We start from the raw sequence: 26,476 nt of genomic DNA on the forward strand, positions 1-26,476 counted from the left end.
AGAGCAACCTGGATCGTTTGGTAAGCTGGGAACAAACAAGCAAACAACAAGAATTTTAATCTGGCTAAATGTAAATGTATCCATCTAGGAACAAAGAACGTGGGCCATAGATATAGGATGGGGGGCTCTATCCTGGGAAGCAGTGACTGAAAAAGATTTGGGGATCATGGTGAACAGAGCGCCCAGTGTGATGCTGTGGCCGAAAGGGTTAATGCCATCCTGGGATCAGATGCATAAACAGGGGAATCTCAAATAGGATCAGAGAGGTTATTTCACCTCTGTAAATGGTACCGCTGGGATCCTGTGTCCAGGGCTGGTGCCCACAATTCAAGAAGGATGTTGGTAAATTGGAAACAATTCAGAGAAGAGCCGTGAGAATCATTAAAGGATTAGAAAACCTGCCTAATAGTGATAGACTGAAAGAGCTCAATCTGTTTAGCTTAATAAAGAGAAGGTTACGGGCTGACTTGATGAAAGTTTATAAGCACCTACATGGGGGAAAAATATTTAATAATGGGCTCTTCAATCCAGCAAAGAAAGGTCTAACATGATCTGATGGCTGGAAGTTGAAGGTAGACAAATTCAGGCTGGAGATAAGGCAGTACTTTCTCTCAGTGTTAAAAATGTATCATTGGAATAACTTACCAAGGGCCATGGTCGATTCTTCATCAGACAATTTTTAAATAAAGATTAGACATTTTCCTAGAAGATCTGCGCTAGGAATTATTTTGAGGAAGTTCTCTAGCCTCTAGTTATATAGGAGCTCAGACTAGATTATCACAGAGGCCCATCTGTCCTTGGAATCTATGACTTACAAGTGAGAGAAGGAGTGATTTTATTCAGACTGCTTAACATTGTGCTTTTAGTGATACGTGTTTACCTCAAACACCTAAGAAACAGCTGGGAGAAAACTCTTGTGAAAGATTTAGAATTAAGGGCTGAGAGAGCTTCCAGTCTAATCTCTGAGTACTCCAAGGAGACTCCCAGCAAAACTTGGCATTTCTGATACTTCTCATGCAAAGAATTGGGTTGGAAATGAAATTTTTTGACTAAACCATTTGTTGTCATGGGTTTTTTTTTTAATTTTTTTCAGTTTCAATCAAAAAGCCATTTTTCTGTGAAACAATCTTTGCAAACTAAAAATTTGTTGATGCGTTCTAATAAAACAAAAGAAAGTAGAAATTGGGAGGAAATAATTTAAAAAACCCACTGTTAGATCAAAGCCCCTCACAAAAAACAAAAGGCTGAAACTCATTTTTCCTTTTTGGAGGTTACCTTTAAGTGACTTATCACATAATGAGTCACTGGCCATTCCAGGAGTTGGTGACAGCGTTATTCAGGAGGTCAGGCAAAATGAGCTAGAATAGATAATGGGCCCTTCTGGGCTTGTAATCTAGAAGTAAACTGTGCCCTGTGCCCCGTCGCTGTGCTAGAACCTCTAACCTAGTTCTTCTCTCTGTAAAGTAACCAGACTTTTGTGAACTTCTGTAGTAAGGGTCTGTGGTTTGATAGGCTGTCTCTGCAGTTGTTCCGCCGTGCCTACTCTGAAGCTGTTGGCTCCCCTGGGGATGGATGATTAGTCGGGGATGGTTTCTGGGGAGTCCCTTCTAGTTGTGGTGGCAAACTGCTCCAGACATGAAAAGGGCTCCTGTTCTGATAATACAGTGAAGTGTCCCCAGTGGGGTGAATCTCACTGGAATCTTACTCCAGGAACCGCCTAGAATGCACATGCCTTAACCAATGCACCATGCTAGCATTTCCCCTCCCAGTGGGTTGTTTTAGGCCTTGTCTACACATAAAACTTAGGTCGACCTAGCTGTGTCTCTCGGGGCAGTGAAATAGTTCATGCCCTGATGTAATTCATAGAATCATAGAAGATTAGGGTTGGAAGGGGCCTCGGGAAGTCATCTAGTCCAACCCCTTGCTCAAAGGAGAACCAACACCAACTCAATCAACTAAGTTCACCTAACCCTCAGTGTAGACACAGCTAGGTTAATGGAAGGATTCTGCTGTCAAGCTAGCTACTGCTTCGCAGGGAGGTAGATTAACTACATCAACACCAATGTAGGAAATGTCTACGTTATGGTGCTACAGGTGCACAGCTGGAGCACTGTAGCTCTGCCATTGTAGTGGCTGAGGTGTAGGCACACCCTTAGCTTTCCCATTGCATTTTTATTATTGTTGTGTTGGTGCTGCCATGAAGCATGTCTTTGATCCATGGGCAATCACGGACCTCCTTGAAGCCAATGAGCAGGTAGCTACCTTCTGTTCAGGCTAACAGAGGGAGCAATTAAATACCCTTTGTTTAGTGATAGCTGAAGCAATAGAAGCCACTGCTTAAGGCACTGACCAGCATGGCCAGGCCTGAGCTAAGCCACACAGCTGAGGGGTTTCCCTGAAGACTGATTGCAAGCACAGGGGCTGGGACATTGATGTTGGTTACAGCTGCATGTGTGTGAAAGGCATGAGAAAGCAGGGAGAAGGTGAGCAGACAGCGAGCAGCACAATATGAGTGTGGCCCTGGGAGAAAGCCAAGAGAGAGGACAGCTTTTGGGCAGTGCTGGCTGGAGGGGCAGGTGTGGAAATTCTGAGCAAGGAACATTGCCTGCTGCTGTTTGTTCCTGCAGTGTTCAGGAGAACAGGGCTCTGTGCATTCTTAGTAAGCAAACAGGATTGTACCAAAGAATATACCTGACTTGTAGCATCAGCTTTTCCTCCTATTGGAAACAACCCTTACCCAGCAAGGCCTCAGGTGCTGGCTAATGGCTCAGACCAAAGAGAAACCAGTATAATAAGTAAGATGATGTTAATCTCCATCTAAAGCAGCTGCAGTTTGGAAGCAAATCCCCCATCCAGCCCCTGCACACATGATGAGGCTCTGCTCTCCTCCTCTCCTTCCTGGGCTGGATATATTTTGTGGGGGCCTTTGGTGAGGTTGTACTTGGGAGCCCCTTCCCCTCCTGCTAAGACCAGGCACAGGTAGCAGAGCACAGCTCAATAAATGTGAATAGCAGCGGACTCCACAGTTCCATGGTAAATGGGGGATCATCACACCCCCCCCTCGTCAGCTTTTGCCTCTCTCCTTCTCCACCCCCACCCTGTGTCTGCCCACAGAAGCGCTTGCAGAAGGGGAGTCAGGGCTTTGCAGAAGCATCACAGTGCAGTGGATTATGGGAGGAAAATCTCAGGTGGCTTCTCCCACCCAGGCTTTGGCAGGAGAAGGGGAGATTGGGTTGGGTGGGAGCTAAGGGAGCATCTGACTGTGCCATTTCTGGTCCCTTTTCCCTGCGGATGGGTGTGTGGGTCTGCACTGGATGTTTCCACCCCCTACAATGTCTCATCATTGCTGCCAGTGTCTCAGCCCCACCAATGGTGGCCACAGCACAGGTAGGGCTCTCTGGCCCACCAGCATTTTACCCTAACAGAGAAGGTCTACACAACACAGTGATAAGGTCTTGTCTACACTAGGGCTCCTGCAGTTGCTACCACTGCTTTTGGCTCCCCCTGGAGGCAGCCTGGGTGGGAAGCGTGGGGCAAAAAAAAATCCCATTGCAGAGCAAGCCTGAGGGATTCTGGAAGGAGGGAATCAGAGTTGGAATAAGAGATTTCCAGCCTCCACAGAAAACTCTTGGGAGTTGGCTCCAACATCTCAGCGCCAAGACAAGGAGGAAGATGGCCGCTGTGCTCTTCAGTTCTCATCAGCCCTGGGATCCTGTCTGAGGTGCCAGCTGCTGGGTGTGGAGTCCCCGAGCCTGAAGGGAAGGGAGGCTGAAGGGAAAGGAAAAGCATAGGCTGAGATCTCTCTCTACCCCTTGTGGAAAGTTGGCTTCAAGGAGCTGCCCATGTGTCCTCAGCCCAGTTCCTTCCAGGGTGATCACGTGGTCCAGTTAAGCAGGCTGGCTGGCTCTTTGGATTTCATTCTCAGCGTGACCAGGCTCGGGGACTTGTAGTCATTGTCCGGCGGGGGCTCAAAGCCATGGCTGCCGAGGGACGGGGGGAAGCCGTGGATGGAGTACAGGTTGTTGATCCCGGGGTGGTGGTTGGGAGACCCAGGGATGCCCATGAATCCGGCAATGTTCCCATGGGAATGCGGGTATGGAGACACACAGGGGGAAGGGATGCTCTCGGGGGGCATGAGGCAGGGGCCTGCAGGGCTCCCCGATCCTGCACTCGGCCACAGGTTATTCTGCAGCTGAAACAAGGGAAAACAGACAGAAAAGGCTGGGTTAGCAGCTACTGGTCAGGAGGGCGCGCTGTCCCTCCTGCATTCCTGCTGCAGGGAGTGGCGTGCAGCTGAGTGCAAATCAGAATTTCCATCCCGGGGCAGGGGAATTTCGCTGTTTCAACATCCCAGTTTAATCTTGAACTGACCCCAAACGAAATGTTCTATTTCCCTTTTTCCTAACGACCATTGACATTTCAAGTCGGAAGTGTCAAAATGAGTCCATTCAACATTAAACTGTATTCCTATGTGGGGTGCATTGCCTCTTGGGCTTTGCCATTTGGGTCTGAGGATGACCCCAGTCTCTCCTGGATGGACTACATTTCACATGACACCATTCCACCAGTGGGGAGACAGTGTGGTATCATGGGAGATTGTGCAGGGGTGTATACCCCCTCCTGGCTTTAAAAGGGTTAATGTGGGCCTCAGAGGCCAATTAACCCATCTGGCTGCACCTGCAGGGTGGGCTGGGCCTTATTTAAGATGAAGCCCAGCTGGGGATGGAGCTGGGTGGTAACTAAAGAGAGGAAGCCCAGATCAGAAGGGGCAGCAGGGTGAGAGGGAAGAACTGTGCGGTCACTCCCTGGGATTCGAGTGGGGAGAGACTGGAGAGTCAAGAAGGAAGCTCAGAGGGGAAGAGTTGGCCCTGGGATCCCCTCCTGCTAGGAGGCTGAGAGCAGGCACAGGGGTGTAGCAGGCTCTGGTGATGAGCCCTGATAAAGGGGCAGGAGATCTGGACTTCCAGGGGTCGAGCCCAGGGAGGCATTCCGCTGAGGAACTGAGCAAGGGAAACTTAGGAGGATGGAAGGTCAAGCCCAAGGTGGGCAGAATTTGGTTTAAGTTTGGGATTTATTGAGGGATTCCCGAGGAGAAGCCTGCCCTGAATGAAGGGTGACTTTAGAGAGGCTGTGGGAGAGGCCAGCTGAGAGACTACAGTAGGACAAACTCCAGAAGGCAGCAGCAAGGAGTCTGAAGGAGCAGACCTTGGCTGATGGGATAGGGTCCCTGGACTAGAACCCAGCATAGACAGTGGGCCTGGGCTTCCCCCACTAGTCACTGGGGAAGGTGGGGAAGCCCCTCAGAAGGGCATATAGATTCCTGGAAGCCCTGAGAAAAGGGTGTATACACCACGTGGCCCAGAGTTGGGGGCCAAAGACCTTTTGTAATGACATTGGACTGTCCTGTGTTGAACTTTCTGTTCCCCTGGAAAGGGTGGAATTAAAACGTGACCTGGCTGGAGGGCAAAGCTGCAAGAAGACAGACCCTGCAGGACCGAAGCGACTCTCGGCAGAGGCGCTAGAGGGAAAAGCACGGCTATGCCATGCTCAGCCACAAGGGGGCACTCCAGTGGTGAGTTGACCCTTCTACAGAGAGGTCATCTGGCCAGGAAACCTGGCCCATAGGAGAGCATGGGGGAGTCAGGCCTTCTAACTACAACTCCCATGAGGCAATGTCCCACAATAGGGAAATGCTGTTTCATGTTGAATTGACCCCAAATAATTTGTCTCTGTTTTTCTTAACCAAAAAATCCAAAAAATTCAGCAAAAAACAAAATTTCCCTGTGGAAAATGTCAATGTTGTGGAAACGGCATTTTCCATCGATAAATTGTTCTGAGGGAAAAGGGGCTGTCCATAAATTACATCACACAGTAAGGGGTGGATGGGTCCTTAATTTTCCTCATTTGTTTCAGTTTTGCAAAATGTTACAAGGTCTGGGTGAGGCTCAAAAATCACCAAAAAAGGTGTTATGTAATGTATTGATGTAATTGACGTCTGGTGTTCCCAGGGCATAGGGGAGCCCCAGGGATAACAGCTGTGAGGAGCAGTGGTCTCCTTGCTACATAACTCCCAATGCCAGAGCTGCACATTCTTCTGCCCTGAGACGTAAGACCCGAACCTGTGAGTGCCCTTAACTCCCACCAACTTTGTGTGATCAGGCACCTAATGAGAGGGCAGAGAACAGAAATCTTAGAGGATCCACTAATTACTGAGTGAAACTCAATGGTAGAAACGGTCTTAAGCGGCCAAGTACTCAGTTAGCACCATCTTTCCAATGCCCCAGAGTTCTGGTGTGTTTGGATACATGCATTTGGCACTAGAAAGCTAGGGGGTCACTCGTGAAATTGATCATGCCCACGCTGTCTGGGGCTCCAGAGAGAAGTGACCACACTCCCAAAGTCCTGCTCCAGCGTGCACAGGGGTTAGTGTAAAATCTGGGATGGAATTTCTGAGAGGGGCCAGACTTCTCTTTAGCTGACTCTGGCCAGGAGCACTGGGGACAAGGGAAGAGTCCCCAGGGCTTTAGAAAATAGAACTATGCCAGTAACTGATCTTTTGTTGTTGTTGTTCCTGGTTAGTTGGCTGAACTGAAAAACAAAACTGAAAAATCGTTTGGGGTCAAATGAAACATTTTGTTTCATTTTGAGGGTTTTTTTTTAAATAATGAATAAAAGTAAAATTCGAAACAAAATCATTTTGCATCAAAAAAATTTCATTTTAAAAATGTTGAAATGAAACGTTTTGACTTTTTCAGGAGGGTTTGTTTTTTCTGACTGAAACAATTTGGTGAATTCGATACAAAATGATTTGGCCCACCCGAATCTGCATTTTTCAGCAAAAAAAATGTTTAGTCTGGAAAAATTTCTCCCAGCTGTCTTAGAAATATGAAGGGTGAATGTGAAGGCAGCACCAGATCGGGTATTCTACTGTGTTTATCACTGGTCTGTGGGGCCAGGTGCATAGGGGGTAATTGGGGCAGTGTGAGATTCCCCAGTGAAGCGATGCAAAAGGCTTGGAAATGGGGCGTAATATGCTGTAGCTCTGATCTGCTGCATTATTCTCCCTTGTCTTCTCATTTACATGGTGCCAATCTGAAGTAACTGCATTGACTTGAGTAGAGCTAATCTAGATTTACGCCCATGGATGTGAAATCCTAATTTGGCCCAACATGTTCTGAGCGGGGTGAGGTCTGGCCAATGTTCCTGATTCTGTCTCAATACCTGAGGGTAGTTTTCAGCCCTGGGCAGGACAGAGATGTCGTAGGTGGCTGCAAAGGGATTTCCCGCCTCCTGGATTTTCCCATAACGTTCCCGTTTCCGCCACTTTGCTCTCCGGTTCTGGAACCAAACCTGGGGGAACAGTGCAAATCCCAGGTGACCTGAGACTGTCAATCAACACAGAGATGCTGAAACAGCCAAAAGTCAGACCCGGCAGGGACCCAACTGAAAGTGATCAAGTTTAGACCTACCAAGACCTTACAGGGGGCAGGAGATTGGAGACATCCAAGGAATATGGGGCTTATGTTGACTTGTGGCTGGGCTTACAGGGCACTGCAGTGTCCAGGGGTTCCACTGGCATATGGGGTATGGTGTAGCAGAGTCCGCCACTTTATTAGCAGAAAGTTTACTTTGGCTGGTAAGTGGGTTTAGGGGACCCTGCAGCGGAATGTGGGATACTCACATGCATTGGTTCCTATCTGAGTTATAAATGGGTCCATATGGTACATGTGATTTTTAGCAAGGGGATGAAGGCCCTGGCAGGGTGAGCGCTGGGCAAGCTTCCATCTGCCAGTGCACCTTGGTCCTCGCCTGGCACCACAACTGCCCCATCCCTATTGTTTTCATTTATGGAGACCATTCGGACCTCTAGATTCTGTGGTGGTTTCCTGGGTTCATTTCTGGTCCCACTCGGGGTTGGCACAAGACCACCAAACCCATTTCCACCCGTGACCTGACGGAAGGATTAAGCCCAAGTCTTATCTTAGCCCAGATGAAACCAGCTAGCCCCAGAAAGTTACCTTCCATTGTGGTGTTGGTGATGGAGAGTACAAGCTCCACACCAGGCAAGAAGGGGTTGAAGGAGCAGCTTTGGGCTCAGCCATGCCAGCCGTGGAGGAGAGGAGCCTTAAAAGGGAAAAGCCCAGTTGAGAAGGCCCAGGGAGGAGGATGGATCTCTCCCCACTAGCTCCCTGCAAGAAGCACCGCGGAGCCAAAGCTGGCAGAGGGTTACTGCAAATGCTGCCCGGAAGATGCTGAGCAGGGCTATGGCTCATTCAGTATCCCCCAAGAGGAAGGAGACCAGAGATGTGTCTGGGCTATTTTTGCCTTGCGTCTTTCTTATGTTACCATTCCTCCAAGGGCTGGGGGGAAAGGCCTAGACACGGGCCACAGTAGGAAGACGCCTGAGGAAGAAGGAAGAGGTCAGAAGAAGCAGATCATAGTCATCTGCTACAGAGGCCTGGGCTGGAACCCAGGTTAGAGGTAGGGGAATCCAGTCTCTATAGGTCATCACGGAAAGGCCTGGTGAAGGCCCTGGGCAAGGGTCATAGTGGGCCTAGAGTCGGGCTGGAGCCCTGGCACAAGGCTGCTGGACTGTATTGGACCGGTCTCCCCCGTAACTCAGAGGTGAGACTAGAAATTGACCTGGCTGGAGGGCTGAGTCACGAGACCAAGGGCCACTGTCCAGGGGCGGCTCCAGGCCCCAGCATGCCAAGCACGTGCTTGGGGCGGCAAGCCGTGGGGGGCACTCTGCCAGTCGCCACGAGGGTGGCAGGCATGCTGCATTCGGTGGCATGCCTGCGGAGGGTCCGCTGGTCCCGTGGCTTCGGAGGACCTCCCGCAGGTGTGCCTGCAGGAAGTCCACCAAAGCCGCGGGACCAGCGGACCCTCCACAGGCAAACTGCCGAACGCAGCCTGCCTGCCGTGCTTGGGGCAGCAAAATGCCTAGAGCCGCCCCTGCCACTGTCAGACCTGAATGGCTGGTCAGTGAGGCTACAGAGAAGGAAAAACCAGCAACATGAGACCCAGCCACAAGGCAACGCACTGGCTGGTGAGTCACTTTGTCAAACTGTTCCTTTAAGAGTGTGCACTGTGAGCAGCGGGTTGCTACTGAGGCACGGAGCCCTTCATCTCGTGGCCAGCAGATCCAATGCTGTGCAGGTCGGCAGTGTCTGAAAGCCTTTACCACGACGTGTCTGGTGGCACTCGGTCCGGTTCCTAGCTGACAGGCGTCTATAGCGCACAAGGAGCCCCCACTACTGTTGCTGTCTTGCTCCCTTGTTGGCAGTCTCAGAGGTACCCAGGATTGAATGGACCATGGAGAGACAACAGCTGAAGGGTTGGTCCCTCCAGTTCATGGCTGAGGCTCATTTGTCAGATGGAGTTTGGAGCAAGCTTATGCTTGATGTACCTGCTCTCTGGATAACAAAAGGACTTCAGTCTCCAGGGCTGTCTGCCTTTTAACTGGCACTGAATTCACCTTAAGAAACAGCAGCAGAAAGGGGAAAGACCTCCTTTCTCTCACATAACATACAGCGCACAGGTTGCTGGGGTGACTACTTATTTTTATATCCTCATTACGGCCTTGTCTACACCTACAAATTAAGTTGACCTATCTCCATCGCTCAGGGCTGTGAAAAAATTTCACCCCTGACATGACATAGTTAGCTTGATCTGACCCTCACTGTAAATGCAATGAGGCTGATGGAAGAATTATTCTTCTGTCCACCTAGCTACTCCTTTGTGGAGAGGTGAATTAATTACAGTGGTGGGAAAACTCTTCTGTAGGAAGCACCCACAACACTGTAGCTGTGCGACTGTCGTATGGACACACCCTCTAGAAGTAGTCAGATGCTTCGTACGAATAGCTGCAGCCTACAGGCGGTTACCACACACACAACCTCCATTCATGCATTCCTGGGTCTCAGATTTCCCCAAGCTGCTTCTATTCTGATGTACTCCAGTACATTAACAATGAGTATATTCACAGGGGTCCAACCTCTGCCCAGAGGAACCACCTGTGGATTCTCCATCTGATGGTACAGGCATCACTGACCTGGGATGCGGTGATGGAGCTAGCCTCATAAGATGACTGCAGTTTGGTGATATCTAGCAAGTGGCTGGCAGCATTGTCTCTGATGGGCTCTAGAGATGCTGAGGTTTCAGTGGGACTGTCTCAGGAGGTGCCTCTCTGAGGTTGCTGGCACTTTAGTTACCACCTCAAATAACTGGCATTAAGGGGAATTTCCCAAGATAGTGTTGTGGTTATCTTCATAGGGGCTTGATGCAGGGAATCAATCTCAGCCCTTGGCTATGCAGAAGATCAGACTAGATGGTCATAACGGACTCTGCTGGGCTTAACATCTGAGTCTGTATTTAGGAGGGCCAATCTTTGGCTGACCTCTTTCTCACTCTTCGCTTATATCGCTAGCTGCAGCACTAGGTGTTAGAGATGGACCCAAGCCCTAGTCTGGGATCCAGGTGTCCCCTGAACCATTCAGATCCAGATTAGAACTTTCTGACCAGCCCCTAACTGTGTAACAGGCCAAACCAAAACCCTGGAACCAAATTCTGGGCCCTTTCAGATCTGGCCCCCCATGCCCATCTCACAATGTCCCGTTCCTTTAAACTCTACATCCATTTCTGCCCTGAGCTGGCAAGTCACTTCACCTCCCTGTGCCTCAATTTCCTCGCCTGTAAAATGGGATTAATGATACTGCCCTCCTCTGTAAAGTGCTTTGAGGTCTCTAGATGAAAATTGCTGTATAAAAGCTAGGGATTATTATTATTCTGTCCCCAAACCAAACAACCGCAGGCTCCTTTCCATCACACAGATGAGTAACACTGGCTCCAGTGCTTGCCTCAACTCTTTCCTTAGTCTCCAATGAAGGCTGCCACCAGGGGACACCACTAGCTTCTCCCCAGAACCCATCCTGCCTCAGAATGTGCTTTCCAGCAAACCCTGTAGCTGTGGCAGGCTGGGTGACAAAGTACATCCTGGTGGAGTCCCCGCATATGAGCGCTGGCTCAGGCACAGTGGAATGTTCCAACTCCCTGTCTGCATCTCTCTGCTGACAGGACATTCTTCCTCACCCAGCATTACATTTGCAGACTGGCTCGTCCTCTGCAGTGATATTTAATAACCAGAGCGGCGAGGCTGCAAGGATTTCTGTCCAGATGTGTGTTTGTAGCTCTGAGCGCCAGTTTCTCCTGTTGCTTTCGATCGTCACTTGCACTCACTTCATTTTGCACATTCCTGCGGGCATTCCTGCAAGCCAACTTTTCTGGCTTTCCAACGTGAGACTGAAACCACAGTCCAGCACCTCCGGGGAGAGTTAACCCTGCTGATGTAAAGGGGGTGCCAGGGGAAAGACTGGGCTGCTCCAGGCTGTTTGCCCAGGTCTCCTTCCATTCAGCGATGGGATAAATTATCCACTCCAGTTCGGTCCCTATGCATGTCCTGCGGATGCCAGTGGTAGAAACCCTTTAGATGGGTTGAAAGGTGGTATACAGCGGCGGCTCCAGGCACCAACGCTCCAAGCGCGTGCCTGGGGCAGCAAGCCGGGGGGGCGCCCTACCAGTCCCTGCGAGGGCGGCAGTCAGGCAGCCTTTGGCGGCTTGCCTGTGGGAGGTCCGCCGTTCCCGCGGATTTGGCGGCAATTCAGCAGTGGGTATGCCGAAGCTGCGGGACCGGGGACATCCCACAGGCCAGGGCTGGCTTTAGGAAGTGTGGGGCCTGATTCAAATACCCGGCAGCAGTCTGGGTCTTCAGCGGCACTTCGGCGGTGGGTCCTTCACTCGCTCCGGGTCTTCCGTGGCACTGAAGGACCTGCCACTGAAATGCCGCCAAAGACCCGGAGCGAGTGAAGGACCCACCGCTGAAGTGCCGCCAAAGACCCGGACTGCTGCCGGTGAGTAAAAATTAAAAAGTTAGGCTCTCTTCTTTAGGGCGTGGGGCCCTCTTTGGTGCGGGTGTGGGGCCCTCCTAGGCGCGGGGCCCGATTTGGGGGAATCAGCCTAAAGCCGGCCCTGCCACAGCAAGACGCTGAATCCGCAGGACCGGGGACATCCCGCAGGCAAGCTGCCGAAGGCTGCCTGACTGCCATGCTTGGGGCGGCAAAAAAGCTAGAGTGGTGCTATATAAGTGCAAGATGGTGCTGTTATTAAAAGAAAGATATTGAACAAGAAGGCCAAGGCTTAAACTTTGTTTGCAGAGTTGTTGTAGCCATGTTGGTCCCAGGATATGATAGAGACAAGGTGGATGAGGTGTAGTATCCTTTATTGGACGAACTTTTGTTGTTGAAAGAGACAAGCTTTTGAGCCACACAGAGTTCTTCCTCGGGTCTGGGAAATTTAAGTATCACAGCTAAATACAAGATGGAACAGCTTGGTAAGCATAAGCATTTAACACATGTTGCAAGAGACCATTCAAGATGAAGTGGGCAATTAACACCTCTACAGTCAGAGAACAAAGGAGGGTTAGTGAGTTACAGATTTTTGTAATGAGACCTAAATCCCGTGTCCATGACTTTTAGCGTTTTGCAAAGCCATAAATGTAAGCTCCCAGGCTTGTCTTTGGATGGTGTGCAGGTTTGAGGACAAGGACTGAGAGGTCACCTATAGAGTGGTCATTTTGTGAAAAGTATTCACCCATAGGTGACAGGGTGTGTTTGTCTTTTATGATTTTTCTGTGTGAGTTCATTCGAGAGCATAGTGGTTGTCTGGTTTCATCCGCATAGTTGTTGAGGTACGCTCCATGTTGTGATAGGCATATGAAGGACCCAGGGATCTTGAAAGGTGTGTTCGGGGAGAGGGGGGATTTATCATTGCAGCAGTAGAGAGATGTCTGCAGGTTTTGCATCTGTTGTTATGACGGGGTCTAGTGCTGCTTTGACTTGGTGTGTCTTGGTCTGTGGGAAGCTTGCTTCTGATAGTGAGCTTGGTGAGTCTGTGGGGTTTGAAGCCAGAGGAGCGGGTTTAGAGAAGATTTCTTTCAGGATGTGGTCCCCATCGATTATGGGGTTGTAATTGTTTGACGATACCTTGTATGGGCTCCAGAAATTGGTCCAGAAGAAGATATTACAGGGGTGGAATGTGGCAGAAGTTTAACAGCAGACACTACAGGAATGCTTCTTGGCCTTCTCGGAGAAGAAGTAAAGATGACTTTCAGGGTCATCTGAAAATACAGGCGGACTTCAGGGAGACAGACTTGTACCTAGGTCCTGCACAATGCCGGCCATTTCAGAAAATGAGATGATTGCTCGAGAAAGATCGGTTAGAATGTAACTATCCAGACGGGAATTTGCCCTGGCCACTGGGATTAACCACCCTCCTCTCGGCCAAAATACCACAATGGGATATTTAATGAGCCCAAATGGCTGTGGCCCCTCTGTTTTCCAAAGCTGGCAGTCCAGCAGCACAGAGCCCTATAGCACCAGGCTGGGTTCGGTGTGGAGATAGAAGAAGGAACATCGACACTATGTAAGCATCTCTTGGCAATCTTCCAATCCAAGTACCAACCTGACCTGCCCCTGCTCGGCTTGTACAGTCCCAGGTGAAACTATTAGGAGGGAGGCAAAGGTCACTGTGCTTTGTGGAAAGGACCTTGCAGAAATGACCCTGCCTGCCTCTCATTCCCTTACCTGAACCCTGGCTTCTGTTAGGTCCGTCCTTAGTGCCAACTGCTCCCTGGCATACACATCAGGATAATGGGTTTTCTGGAAGACTTTCTCCAGCTCTTCCAGTTGGAAGGTGCTGAAGGTCGTCCTGTTCCTCCTCTTCTTGTTCTTGTTCTTGGATAGCTCCATGGTGTCGGTGAGCTCGGGGGAGATGTGCTCCCTCAAGCTGCCCAGAGACACAGCTGGGGAGCAGCTGAGATCAGAGGCTTCTTCCAGCGGGGCTCTGCAGTCTGTGGGCACGGGGTGGTACCCCTGCCCTTTGGCGCTTTTCTCTCTGGCTGCAGTGGGAACACACAGAGCAGTGGGTTAAAGAATCACAGAGCCATGCTGTTGCCCGCTGTCCCCACCCCTCAAGCGTTGCTCTCTATGGATGTGCTAAACTATTTCGGACCCAGTAGCTTGGCTGGTGGCTCTGAATAGATTAATGCAGCCCACGTTTTTCCAAGTTCCTCATTAAATACTGAAACAGCACCACGGGTCTGGGGTGGGTGCAGAGAGATTAGGGCCTGTATTTCTGGGGGGAAATCTCCTCTGTGCCCCGTCAGGCAAGAATTAAGCACTCCTGGCAACTGAATGGCTCAGCCTTGGGGTGGGGAAGGTGGGGCTGGTGGGATTTGTGGATGAAATCACTAAAAGGGGGAAGACACACAAGGACAAATAGTGGGTCCGAATCCATCTCGCCAACCATTGCAGTATACCCAGAGGGGAAAGACTACTCCTCTGCTGGGGAATAGATGAAAGCTCAGAGCCAGCTAGTGGGGCCTGGGTTTTCTCCCGGGAGAAGCCAATGAAGGGCTAGGTTTTACAACACCTTTTAGGTTAGTAGCCAGGGACTCAGGAGACCAGAGCTCAGTTCTCTGCTCTGCCACTGACCTCTGTGTGTGACCTTGGGCAAGTCAATCAGCCCTGGGTCTCAATTCCCCTTCTGTCAAATAGAGATAATAGCCCTTAAAGAGTGTGAGGTACTTGGGTACTAATGTGATGGGGGCCATGTACCTGAAACGGAGAGAGAGTCTGTTACCTGCATTGGCCTAGAGCATGGTACATGTGCATCTCCTGTCAATTTAACAGATGGGATTAGAATTGGAAAAAGTACAGAGAAGGGCAACAGAAATGATCAGGGGATGGAAAAAGCTTCCACGTGAGGAGACATTAAAAAGACTGGGACTGTTCAGCTTAGAAGAGAAACGACTCAGGGGAGGATATGAGAGAGGTCTATAAAATCAGGAATGGTGTGGAGAGAGTGAATGGGAAAGTGTTATTTATCCTGTCACATAACACATGAACCAGGGGTCACCAATGAAATTAATAGGCTGCAGGTTTAAAAGGAAGTGCAATTCTTCACACAACGCACAATCAATCTGTGAAAGTTGTTGCCGGGGGATGCTGTAAAGGCCAAACATATAACTGGGTTAAAAAAAGAATTAGATCAGTTCATGGAGGATTGGTCCATCAATGGCTATTAGCCAAGATGGGCTGGGATGCAACCCCATGCTCTGAATGTCCCTAGCCTCTTGTTTGCCAGAAGCTGGGAGTGGACCGCAGGGGATGGATCACTATAATTTCCCTGTCTGTTCATTCCCTCTGAAGCACCTGGTGATGGCCACAGGCAGAAGCCAGGATACTGGGCTAGATGGACCATAGGTCTGACCCAGTTTGGCTGTTCTTATGATTATAGGACAATTATTTATGATCCCCTTGCCTCCAACAGGAATTGAGGGCACAGAGAACCATTCATTCCAGGGCTTGGCCAGCTGTGTGCTGCTGCAGGGGTCTCTGAGTCTTTAGCAGTGGGATGGGTGAGGGATACTGAAGCAGGAGGCCAGGGGTGTGAAATGAAGAGTAAGGAGGGGGGTAGGTGAGATGAATGGAGGCTAGGGAGCAGGATGAATTAGGCAGAGTGCACCTGCAGGGCCAGATCCTCAGCGGGTGTAAATCAGCAATGGTTTCAATGGAGCTGCACTTATTTACACCCACTGAGGATCTGTCCTGAAGCACCGGCAAGATGAGATTGTCTCACCATGCCTACTGAGCTTCCCCCCACCCTTTCTCTGTCTCCAGGCCAGCTGGACACAATATCTGTCTTGCCACCGATGGAGCAGAATCTTGCCTGGTGTGGCGGCAAACAGACATGCTGCACAACCCTGGCGCATGGAGACGACTCTATTCTTGCACGCCCTGGGTTTGCAGCCCCTGAACTACCGCTGTTGAAAATGTGCTGGAGGCCAGGGGCTCCCCAAAGATCTAAATCTTTCTCCGGAAACTATTTGGAAAGAGCTCCCCCATGAAAGCCATCCCAGCGCCTTTGAACGGCACCGCCTGGGGCGTCCATTTCCCAGCCTGCATCAATTGTTTGAGGAATTGCCTTATAGAAAACAGCCCGTGGGGAATCTAGGGCAATATGTTTGTGTTTCATTTTTCTTCCCACCCCATGTCTGGAATTTGTACTGAAATGTGTTGGAGGGAATAAATCAGAGCCACATACTGAAAGAGGAACTCGGGCTGCCTTTTCCAGCCGCAAGCCAGGAGCGTTCTCTTTCACACGGATTTGGCTGCCGACGGTGACAAGCAGAACACAAGAGGGAACCGCACCAGTGGGGAAGGTCTTCTGGGGCCAGCTCCTGGGCGGGTGGAAATTGGCTTTGTAGCCATCAGTGGAATGTTGTTGATTTTCACCAGCCGAGGACCTGGCTCGTGGTCAGAAGCAAAAGTCTAAAGACCAGCGTGAGGGAGGCTGCAAAGGGGGCAGCAACCAGGCCTGCCCATTCCTGGGAAAGGCTGGTGTGTGGAAGAGTCAGGCCTGGAACGTTCTGGGTGCTGAATCTCGATGACTCCTCAGTCCCTGCACTGTTACCAGTGCGGGCAGGCAAAGCTTTCCCAGGTTATGCAGGGCTCTCGGTGGGGCCCACCCTGAAGCTACAATGCCAGCCCATTTAACCCACTCAGTGCCATTTCATCAAGCTCTGCAGGGCCCATTTTACCCCATCAGTGCCCCAGGGGAAAGGAGTTGCTAGGAAACTGCTTTCCTCACACCTGGTTCAACTCACCTGCAGGCTCTGACTCTCAGCAGGTGAAAATGGGGTAAAGGGGCTCAGGGGAGGAAGAGGACTTGGTCTCAGCAGAGGTGGAAGCCATGAAAGTTGGGGCTGGGGATACACAGAGGAAGCCCTGGGGCTGAAGTTCCTGTCCTGGTTTCATTCTAGGGAATGTTTTCCCTTCCTAATGGGATCCAGCCTTCTGGGGTTTCCTCTCCACACCATGGTCTCTTTCCCCAGCAGACGGGTCACCAGGGCGCAGAGTTTTAACTGGCCCGTGCTTGCTTTCTTGATGTTGGGCCTGATCCTGCACCATTGGGGGCAAATGGGGATTTGAGTCGTGGGCTTCAGTGATGGCAGGATCGGGCCCAATATTCTTTGCTTATCTGGATCTCATATAGGTTGAATGGGATGGACCCTGGCTCCTGTATAAACTGTATGGGATGGATCCTGTACAGACTGAATGGGACAGACCATTGAGCCTGTATAGATTGTGTGGGACAATCCGGTATCCTGTATGGGGTGGATCCTATATGGATTGAATGGGAGAGACCCTGGATCCTGTATAGACTGTGTGGGACGGATCCTGTACACAGGGTCTGGTCTGGTGCCTGGTTCCTTCCTTGCGGACTATCCCTATTCAGTCCCAGTGGTTTGTTTTTTAGCTCGGCTCACACAGGACTCAGCCAAGGTGGGGGGTGCTGCAGGGTGGCCGCTGGCGCTAGGGTTAGCCGCAGAACGGTCTGGCTGAGCAGCTGGGAGCGAAGGGGCTGGAGAGAAAGTTCCTTTCAAATATCTACTGGAAAGTGATTGACCCCAGCCCGCTGGATGCCTTTAACTCCGAACCATCTAAGCAGAAAGTTTACCTTGAAATACTGCACGAGATTCATTTAACTGACCCATTGTAGCCTCTTTCTGTCTTTTCTTGCCCCTTTTCCTTTCCCTTCTTTTCCTCTCCCATCGCTTCTCTCCTCCTTTCCTGGCTTGTCAGCCGGCTGGTTTGTTCGTTCCGTTCTCAGCACCCTACCCAAATTCCCATTTCTTTCCTCTACCTAATTTAACAAATCAAGGACACCCGAGAGTTTCTGGAGAACTCGAATGGCCTTCCAGGGTCCGAATTTACACCAGATCTAGAGTCAGGATCTTGCACCTAAACCTGAAAAGGGAAGGTCAGCTCCTTTTTTTAACTTGATGTCTTGAATCAATTTTCAAAACTCAATCGATCGGAATTCGTGCACATAACTCTGATAGGAACCCAGCGCCTTCCCTTTTTCTCCTTCCTCTTCAACGGTTTCTAATTCGAATCGGCTCCTTCTCTCCCCGCACTAGGAAGTGGGTTTATTTAGGGATTTTTCCCCTTAATTAAACCAATTTGGGGTTTATCCCAACAGCCGAATCTGAGTCGGTTTGTTTTGATTAATTCCCACCACGGGAAATGTTTTTTCTGGAGGTAGACAACAAGACACTTCAGAGATCTTTCTCTCCTTTCTCCACAGCTATGTTTATCTAGCTATTTCAAATAAATAGCTACAGATATAGCAATGGAATTAGATTCCTGGGATGGCTAAAAATAAAGGTAACGGCTTTTCTCCATTTTATTTCCCAATGTAGCGTCAGAGGCAAACATTCATGAGACAAAATTTAGAAATGCCCTTAGCTGAGATTCTATTTTTGAATTCAGAACAAAGGGATGACCCCGAGCTGTTATGTAAAGAGATGGGAGATTGTTCTGTGGAGCAGGGAAAGATGCTTGGGCTGAACTAATCCCCAAAATTAGGGTCATACGGTGATGCTTTTCCCCACAAAATCTGATCAAGAAAATGATCCTGCCGTTTTTCTTCAGCTGCTTCTCTTTAACACGCATCCCATCGCCATGGGATCTGCTGGTTTATACACAGCAACACACCCTCAATCAATCAATCAATCAGCTGAAAGAAAAAGGAAGGAGGAAGGGTAATAAAAAAATCACAGATGAGAGAAGTGGCTAGATCGTGCTAGAGATTTCTCCGTGTGTGTCCGATGGGATATCTGACCCAGAAAAGACAGACGGGTTGTGAAGCTGGCAGGGTTAGCCGCTGGGGAACAACGGCACAATTCTTGGGTTAAAGTGGAAAATTCGGAGACCATTATTCAAGGGATGGGGGCAAGAAAGAAATCCTTCCGCCGTGATGGGGGGGGTGGATGTGATCAGCTGCACGGCCCTGTATAGGTAGCCATCACCGCGGTATCTGGGCGCATGAGAGACCTCGACCTGCCCACATCAGCCTGTGGACTAATCAGACATCAAATCTAGTCAATTTCACCTAGTCAATTTCTCTTGACTACTGAATTCCTTCCTGGCCAATTTCCTTCCTTGGCCAAAGCAAAAATCAGAGAGGGTTTTTTGTTGTTGTACGTCCCACCCAATCTCATGAGGCGCTGGGAAAATAAACGGAACAGAAAAGTCATCAGGGGCTGAATGATTTCTGCCCAGGACTCTTATGGGCGCTGGAGCTTTGTGTCTGTCCTTGCTAAATCCCAGGCACAGCTGTAATTCCCCGACTTGCTTTTGTACCAAAGACAAGCAGGGAAGCCACCCCGCATGAGAGAGATCAGCTCTGGGGAAGACGGGGAGAGAAGAAAGCAGGAGAGTCTCAAACTTTCTCAATCTCCCTCTCTTTCACTCCCTCACTTTAAATCGCTCACTTGTCCCTCCGCACTGGAGGGCCCGTTTCTGCCCCCCGCCCCCTCCTCGGCGGCGAACCCCAGCGAGCCTGGGCAGAAGATTCGCCTCTACCAGAAACTTCCCCCGTTTTAATGGGGGAGCTGAGAACATGAGTTGGGGCTCAGCGCTGCGGCCGCTGGGTAAAGCTCTGACTACAGCGGTCTCCTGATAGCGGGGAGGGGGCTGCCATTTTTCTTCCATCCAGAACTTTTCTCTCCCCCCCCCCCCCGCCACGTTTGTGGTACCTGTTTTCCCTTTCTCAGGGGCAGAGTTGTTTACACAGCCCGCTGCCTGCCAGTCTACAGAGTCCGTCCATTCCAACTGCTTCTAATTAAGCTCAAACTGTGTTTTTTATCAGGAGGGCTAGATTCAAAGGGCGCAGACATGAAGGGCCACGTAGTAAATAGTTTCCTACAGCTGACCCTGTCTCGCAGGGAAGGAAATCAAGGGCTGGGGATTGCCCCACATTTGCCTTTAAGAACTAAATATTTCAAGACAGTCCATCGGAGACTCTCAGAAAGATTCCCCCCAGAATTTATGTTGTGCTTAGAGAAGCAAGGGAGCCTTTCATTTCAGGGCTGAGTTTTTAGTAATCCTCACCTAGGCTAATTTAGGAGGTAAGTGTCAGGGTGTTAAGTGAGTCCGATGAAAGAGAAGAGGGAAAGGACAGTAAAATGAAACAGATTTAGTGTGCACTTGGGATCAATGTGAAACACATAGACGGAGAGCTGCCTTTCGCAGAGAAGTGCCCGTGTCTATAAATCAGCGGCTGGAAATATTTTCACTGAACCATTTTTCCCCCATGAAAATTGATTTTTTTTAACTGAAACTAAAATGATCATGGGAAATGTTAGTTTGGGTTAAAAGAAACCTGCTTGGGCTCCCCCCGCCTCATGAGAAACCCAAAACTGAAACTTTTGTTTTCAAGTACCCCCCCACAGTTTTTGCTTGATCAAAAACAGGAAAAATCCCCCCAGACGATCACATGAAATTAAAATGTATCGTTTTGTTTGATTATTTTTTTGGTGGAAAAAAAATCAACATTTTTGACCAGCACTAATAGCTACCTAATCTATCTCTCATTGGAGATGGATCGCTACGTGTATATATGTATAGATAAATGCAAGTGTGTGCACACAATAAAAGATCAAATCCAAATAAAATTCAGCCGGAGCAATGACAGCATTTTGACTCTATAAACACGAACTAATCTCTATCTAGAATACAGCGAAATTTCTGACTTTGCATGAGCCATAAATTATTTTCAGCTGAAGAATTATTTATCCCTTTACATATATTTCGTTGGCTTTAGACCGAGAGAGATTGAGGCTTAACAGAATTGTATGTGTAGATGTGATATAAATATGGACAGACATTCCTACACGGAAATACATAATATATAGACGTACATAGAAGTTTGAAATTAATTCAGCCGCTGAAAAATCGTTTCTAAATAGCGGAGCCGCAGACACGGGAAGGCTTATAGCCAAAATATTGGCACTGCTCTTCCAGCTGGGATTCGAATGGTCTCTGATTTGCGTGGATATCTGTTAGACGCACAGATGCTAGATCCTACAGCAAGTAGCTCGTTCTACGCTAGGAGAGAGCGTGGATTTGTGAAGTTTATAGCCCTAGGTGAGCATACAAAGCAAGGAGAAAACGCAGAATGAAATACTTGCTTCTCTGGCCCAAGGAACGGGGCTCTCCTCCCCAGATTTACGGATCAGCGTGGGGACAATAAGCCCGAGCTGCTTTTGTATTTTGCAGGCTCTGGGGCGGCGGGGAGCGGCTCCTGCTCCTCCGCTTCGGGCCTGATAAATGAGCTTTAATGAAAGATTCAACAAATGCCCCGTTTTCATCCTTTGATTTCAGCAGCGGGGCCAGGATCTATGACTGGGCCGCGGGGATGGGAAACGGGGTTTAAAACTCATCTGAAGGGAAAAGGATTCACGGGGGAGGCTGTAGGAATTGCAGGTAGGGCAGGCTGGGTAGACATGTGTGGGAAGCCAACAACACTGACACACCTGACGCAATCCCAGGGCATTCCTTTCGGTAAGATGTAGAAGTATGATTTGAGTTTATTAGGCTGCATTTTCACCGCGAGCTAACCGTTGGAACTCACTGCCACTTTAATAATAACAACAACTGATCATTAACCGCTGGAACTCACTGCCACTTTAATAATAACAATAACTGATCATTAACCGCAGGAACTCACTGCCACTTTAATAATAACAATAACTGATCATTAACCGTTGGAACTCACAGCCACTTTTTAAGCACAACAGTAATTAATAAGTGACAGTGAAGTCCAGAGGTTATTTAAAGGTGAAAATGGAGTGATAGAATAACAATAACTGTATTGTTATGGTTGAAACTCATTGCTGAATGTTTTGTTATTCGATTATTTTAACATCAGTGCAATAGTCATTGCAATTAATTAGCATTTGATTATTATTATTATACTGGATAATTATTTTAGCAGTGTAATATTTTGTTTGTTATTTATTCTATTCTTATTTTCCTACTGTCAAGCATCCTCAAAGTTCATTGTGTTGGTAGGTATCATTATATTATCTGTTATTTGCCCTTATTAGGTTGCACTGGTAGCATTAATGTCCATAGAGTATTAGCGTGTTTGTGTTTTATCAGTTTCAAGTCTGGTTATTTTTAAGAGCTAGATATTAGTAAATAATAATAGGATAAAAACAATCCTATTGTAGATTAGATGATTATCCCCCAGCGGTGTGTTTTGGCTTGCACACTGGTAGGCTTGGATTCCTCATTATCTAACGCTATAGATCACTAGGCATTAATATCCAGAATGGTTTTCAGGCCAAAGGATCCGAAGGGGCTTTGCAGATTTTCAAAGCATTAGAACGCTGTTTAGTCGCCTTCCGTGTTTTAACCCCTCTCTGCCCGAATCCTCTTGGGCAGTAAACTGAGCGTATAAAGAGGGGGGTTTTCAGTGGCGCCCCAAATGCCAATTATCCGGGGAAAAGACAAGGCCACAGACGCGAGCAACGAATTGGCAGGACGGGAAAGTAGCTTCTCTTCTCTCGAAAGCTTCGTGCGATTGCCAAGAAGCGCGGAAATTTTACAAACGTTTACAACCCACCCTGCCCCCCGCCTCAGCTTTTCCCATTCTTTATTTTCTGCACTGATTTCCCTTCCCCCCCCCCCCCCATCTCTTTTTGCCCTGTTCAGCTCTCCTGGAACGGCCCTCTTTGCTGCTGGAGAAAATCATTGCGCTATCCTCCCTTTGCATGGAAAACAAAAGCAACGCCCGGGTTCACACAGGCTGCGGTGAAATCCTGACTGCATTGAAGCCGATGGTAAAAATCCCATTGACTCCAGGGGAGCCCGGATTTGACCCCATAAGGCTCCTCGTTCCCATAACCGTCAATAACAGCTTGCTCGCCTGAGCGAGGAAGATACAAGGGGGTTATTACACGGGATCAAAGGACCAGCAATCGCCATCCAGTTCCTTCCAACAGCTTTCAGTAGAAATTACAGGCACTGTAACGCCTATCGATGTGCAATATTTCTTTCTTATTTCTCCGGGTAAAGCCCGTGCCAACACTGCTGGATTCTCAAAGAAGTCCGAACACCCACTCGCTTTTCCCATCGTTTCATTGACTTCAATGGAACGATTCGCCAAATCTGACCCTGCGCCGCTGAAGTCAATGGGAACTTTGTGACTGATTTACACGGGGGCCGGGGCTGTCCTATAATGGAGAGATTCTGCCCTCGCTGAAGTCAATGGCAAAACTCTCGGTTGATTTCACTGGGATCAGGATTTCACCCGTTTCGTGTAAAATTAAGCACGTGCGTAAGTCTTTGCGCGCGGGCGGCTGGTAGGAGCGCAATCCCTATTGAATTTCGATAATATTTGGCTGCATGATTGATGCATCTTAGCAAATCGCCGATGATTATCATTATGATAATAAACCCCAGTATGTTCACACATCTATTGTTAAGCACAATTTTGATCATGGTGATGCTTAACAGTGGAATAGTAAAGAATTTAGGCTAACCTGGCTGCTGCCCTGGGTCCAATAAAACGAAAACTGACCTCTTGATATATTGGTCTAGCTCATTTCGTCTTGTTAAATCATAGGCAACATTCAGTCACCAAAAGACATGTCTCTGTTTTCCTTTGTTTCCCAATATACCTTTTACCAACTTTAATATTGCAGCATATTGAGGGCGGAGGGGAACCTTTTGTGTCCATGACCGATTATTTTTAAAATCCAACAAATATGTAAACATTTAGATCGATAGATGAAAAGGAAAGAAAATCACCATCCAGGGATAGATAAATAGAATTGAATATAAAGATGAAGGAAAGAACTTTTCCAGCATGTCAGGAAGGGCTTTTAAAAATAGTTTAGACCTTTTAAAAAGTGAATTTTAAAACACACAAATAAAGAAATGAAAAAGAAACAGATGCGGAAGGGAGAGAGATAATGGAGAAAAAATATGGAGAAAAAATACTTTTGCTTCAGTTCCTTCGCTTTCCGATCTAGCTGATTACAGAATAAATGCCTGGACTGTATAGAAGCCAAGTAGAAAGAGACAAAAGAAAGAAGAATGATCAAGAAATAATATGTAAAATACCTTTCTTTGCAATGCTTTTTAAAAAAGTATATCTTACAAATTGAGGAAGTTGGATCCCCTGAGGATTATAAAATTTGGTGCTTGCGATGCTAAGGAGAATCGGCGGAGAACATAGCTCTCCTGGGAGTATTAGGGGGAATTTCTGCGAACTGCCAAACAAAGTTTATTTTTCAATTTTAACTTCAAATACATCCCCTGTTCCTCTGCCACGCATCCCCCCATCCCCTTTCAAGCTAGACGTGAAAATTTGCAATTTGTTCGCAGATCCCTTTGAAACCCCGACCTGGCAGCTCTGACTCAGGGTTGGCTTCAACGGGAGATTTGCCTGGCGACTGCAGGATCGACCCTTTAACCGAATGAAATGAGGAGAAAACGGGACAGTTCTACCATGCGGGGGGGGGGGGGGAGAGATTGCACATGTTCATATGAGCTGCTTATTACTCTAGAAAGCAACCAGAGAAAAGCGTAGAACCTTTGTATAGTGCCTGAAATACAATCACTTGGCTCCGAGGGAAAACGCGAAGAGAAAGAAAGAAGTATGAGAGAGAGAGAGAGAGAGAGATGAAAGAAAGGAACATAAAAGGAATGAAAAAAAGAGGCGTACAAGAAAGAAATAAAGAACGAAAGAAACATACAAGGAAGGGAGGAGAGAAAGAAAGAAAGAACGAACGGAGGACAAGAAAGACAAGGAGAGAGCGATAAGAAAGAAACACATACAAGAAAGAAGGAGACAGACATACAAGAAAGAGAAACGAGAGGAAGAAACAGCTCGGGAAAGAGAGACGAGATAGAAGGAAAGACACAGCCATACAAGAAGGAAAGAAAGGGAGAGATGGGAAGCGCTATCCCAGGACGGAAGGGGAGAGCGGAGAAACAGATGGCCCCCACGCGTTTAATAAAAGGCTCTCCCAGCCCAGGAGTGGCCCTGGAGCACTGTTCAGGGGGATTGGTTCAGGTCACACAGTCCCCCACTCGCCGAGTCCTGCTGCCCCAGCCCTGGCCCTCGGTGCCTGTGCGCAAGGCCACCTTAGCTCCCAGCACGGCCCGTTCGTACCCACCCCGGGCTGTTCCTGCCCCCGGGAAGCCAGTGCAGGGCCCGGACCCCCATTTACCTTCGGCCACGGCCTGGTAGAAAGCCTTCCCGTTGACAGACAGCGCGTGGTGGCCCGGGCTGGGAGGCTCCAGGTATTTGTGGGCCGCTTTCTCCTGGGCTGGAGGGTAAGTGTCCGGGTAGCGGCCCGGCCTGGGGCTGAGCCGCTGCTGCGAGGGAAGCGGGTGATGCTGAGGGGGGGTCGGTAGCTTCTGGTTGCCCTGGAAGATGCGCCGCTGCAGGCCTGGAGCTGGGGGGGCTTTGCCTGCGGGAGGTGGCGGGGGTGCGGTCGGGCAGAAGGAGAGGCAGCCTTGCGCCTCCATGGCTGGCAGATAACGGGGCTGCGGGGACCCAGCCGCGGCGCTGATTTTGAGCTCAGAGTGGGGAGGGATCGCAACCCCCCCCCCGAAAACCCGGCTCAGCCTGACTAAACCACTAGGGATCCAGTCACGTGTGTCTCCCATCAAGTTTATTAACCCTCTAATCCCAGCCCAGCCCAGCCCCTTGGGCTCATACAGAGAGACCAGGACTCCCCCCGGGCCTGTCCTGCCTTCCCTATACAGCCCGGTGGTCCTTATTACAGCCCGCACGTGTGGGAACTCAATGCTCCACCGCTCTCCCTTAGCTTTCCTGGGACTGTCTGGAAATGTGCGGCCCAGTCACCCACGCCAGGTCTGTCTTTGTTTAAACCTTCATCCCAGCACAGGAAAGCACCCAGAGCTCCCAGCAGCTCCCCCTTTCAAAGGGATCTGCTGGATTTGGCTGGAAGAGCTGGGCTGAGGGTCCCGTTATGGCTTTCTCTGGGCTTGTGTCAGCGGCTGGTGTTTTAATTCCACGATCATTTTTGTTTGTTTAATTAACAGACGCCAATAACCGAACCAGCTTCTGCTCCGATTACGCTGCTTGTCTCATTGGCCCCGCTCCACTGGATCTCGGAGATGAGATTTTGGGCTTTTCTTCCCCACGTCTCCCCTTGTCCTTTGAGTCAATCAGGCCAATTTTCCTTCAGATCACTTGCACGTAATTAGCCTCCTGGTTTAGCTAATCGACATAGTAGATATTCTATCCGCCTAGCTCACGTGCCCATGGCACACACAAGCTAGATGGGTGTGCTCTGGTATAGTCTCTCTCTCTCACACAGTCTATAAAGTACATGCCTATGGGAAGCGCGTGCATTATTCCACATTGTATGCGGCAGGCACAGAGAGGATTGCGGTGCAAATGAGAAAATATCGTTTGAAGAATTAGTACTTTTTTCAAAAGGGAAAAACAGCAAAACAACCCAGTGGTTTGTGGACCTTTATTTCAGAGGGGCCCAACTGCGAAGCTCCTTCCTCTACCCGAAGCGACA

The 26,476-nt window shown here is 49.1% G+C and overlaps 1 protein-coding gene and 1 long non-coding RNA gene across 3 annotated transcripts; one reads left to right on the forward strand and one right to left on the reverse strand.

The window, feature by feature from the left end:
* Positions 1-2,410: 2,410 nt before the first annotated feature.
* ALX3 (ALX homeobox 3) lies at positions 2,411-25,448 on the reverse strand. The gene is made up of 4 exons (XM_039533511.1): positions 25,148-25,448; positions 13,641-13,954; positions 7,222-7,350; positions 2,411-4,192 (listed from the first exon to the last, which is right to left on the reverse strand). Exons 1-4 carry the CDS (start codon positions 25,446-25,448, stop codon positions 3,875-3,877), a joined length of 1,062 nt encoding a protein of 353 aa, XP_039389445.1. The 3' UTR covers positions 2,411-3,874.
* Positions 4,739-19,560, forward strand: LOC120402923. Of its 2 annotated transcripts, none has more exons than XR_005597359.1 (3): positions 4,739-4,776; positions 5,434-5,572; positions 15,738-19,560. It is a non-coding gene; the product is annotated as an uncharacterized LOC120402923 (long non-coding RNA). The 2 variants fall into 2 exon arrangements; XR_005597358.1 differs by having other exon boundaries at positions 4,746-5,042.
* Positions 25,449-26,476: the final 1,028 nt, after the last annotated feature.

The sequence above is a fragment of the Mauremys reevesii genome, linkage group 4 (assembly GCF_016161935.1).
Source record: "Mauremys reevesii isolate NIE-2019 linkage group 4, ASM1616193v1, whole genome shotgun sequence".
In the NCBI taxonomy this organism is placed as follows: domain Eukaryota; kingdom Metazoa; phylum Chordata; order Testudines; family Geoemydidae; genus Mauremys; species Mauremys reevesii.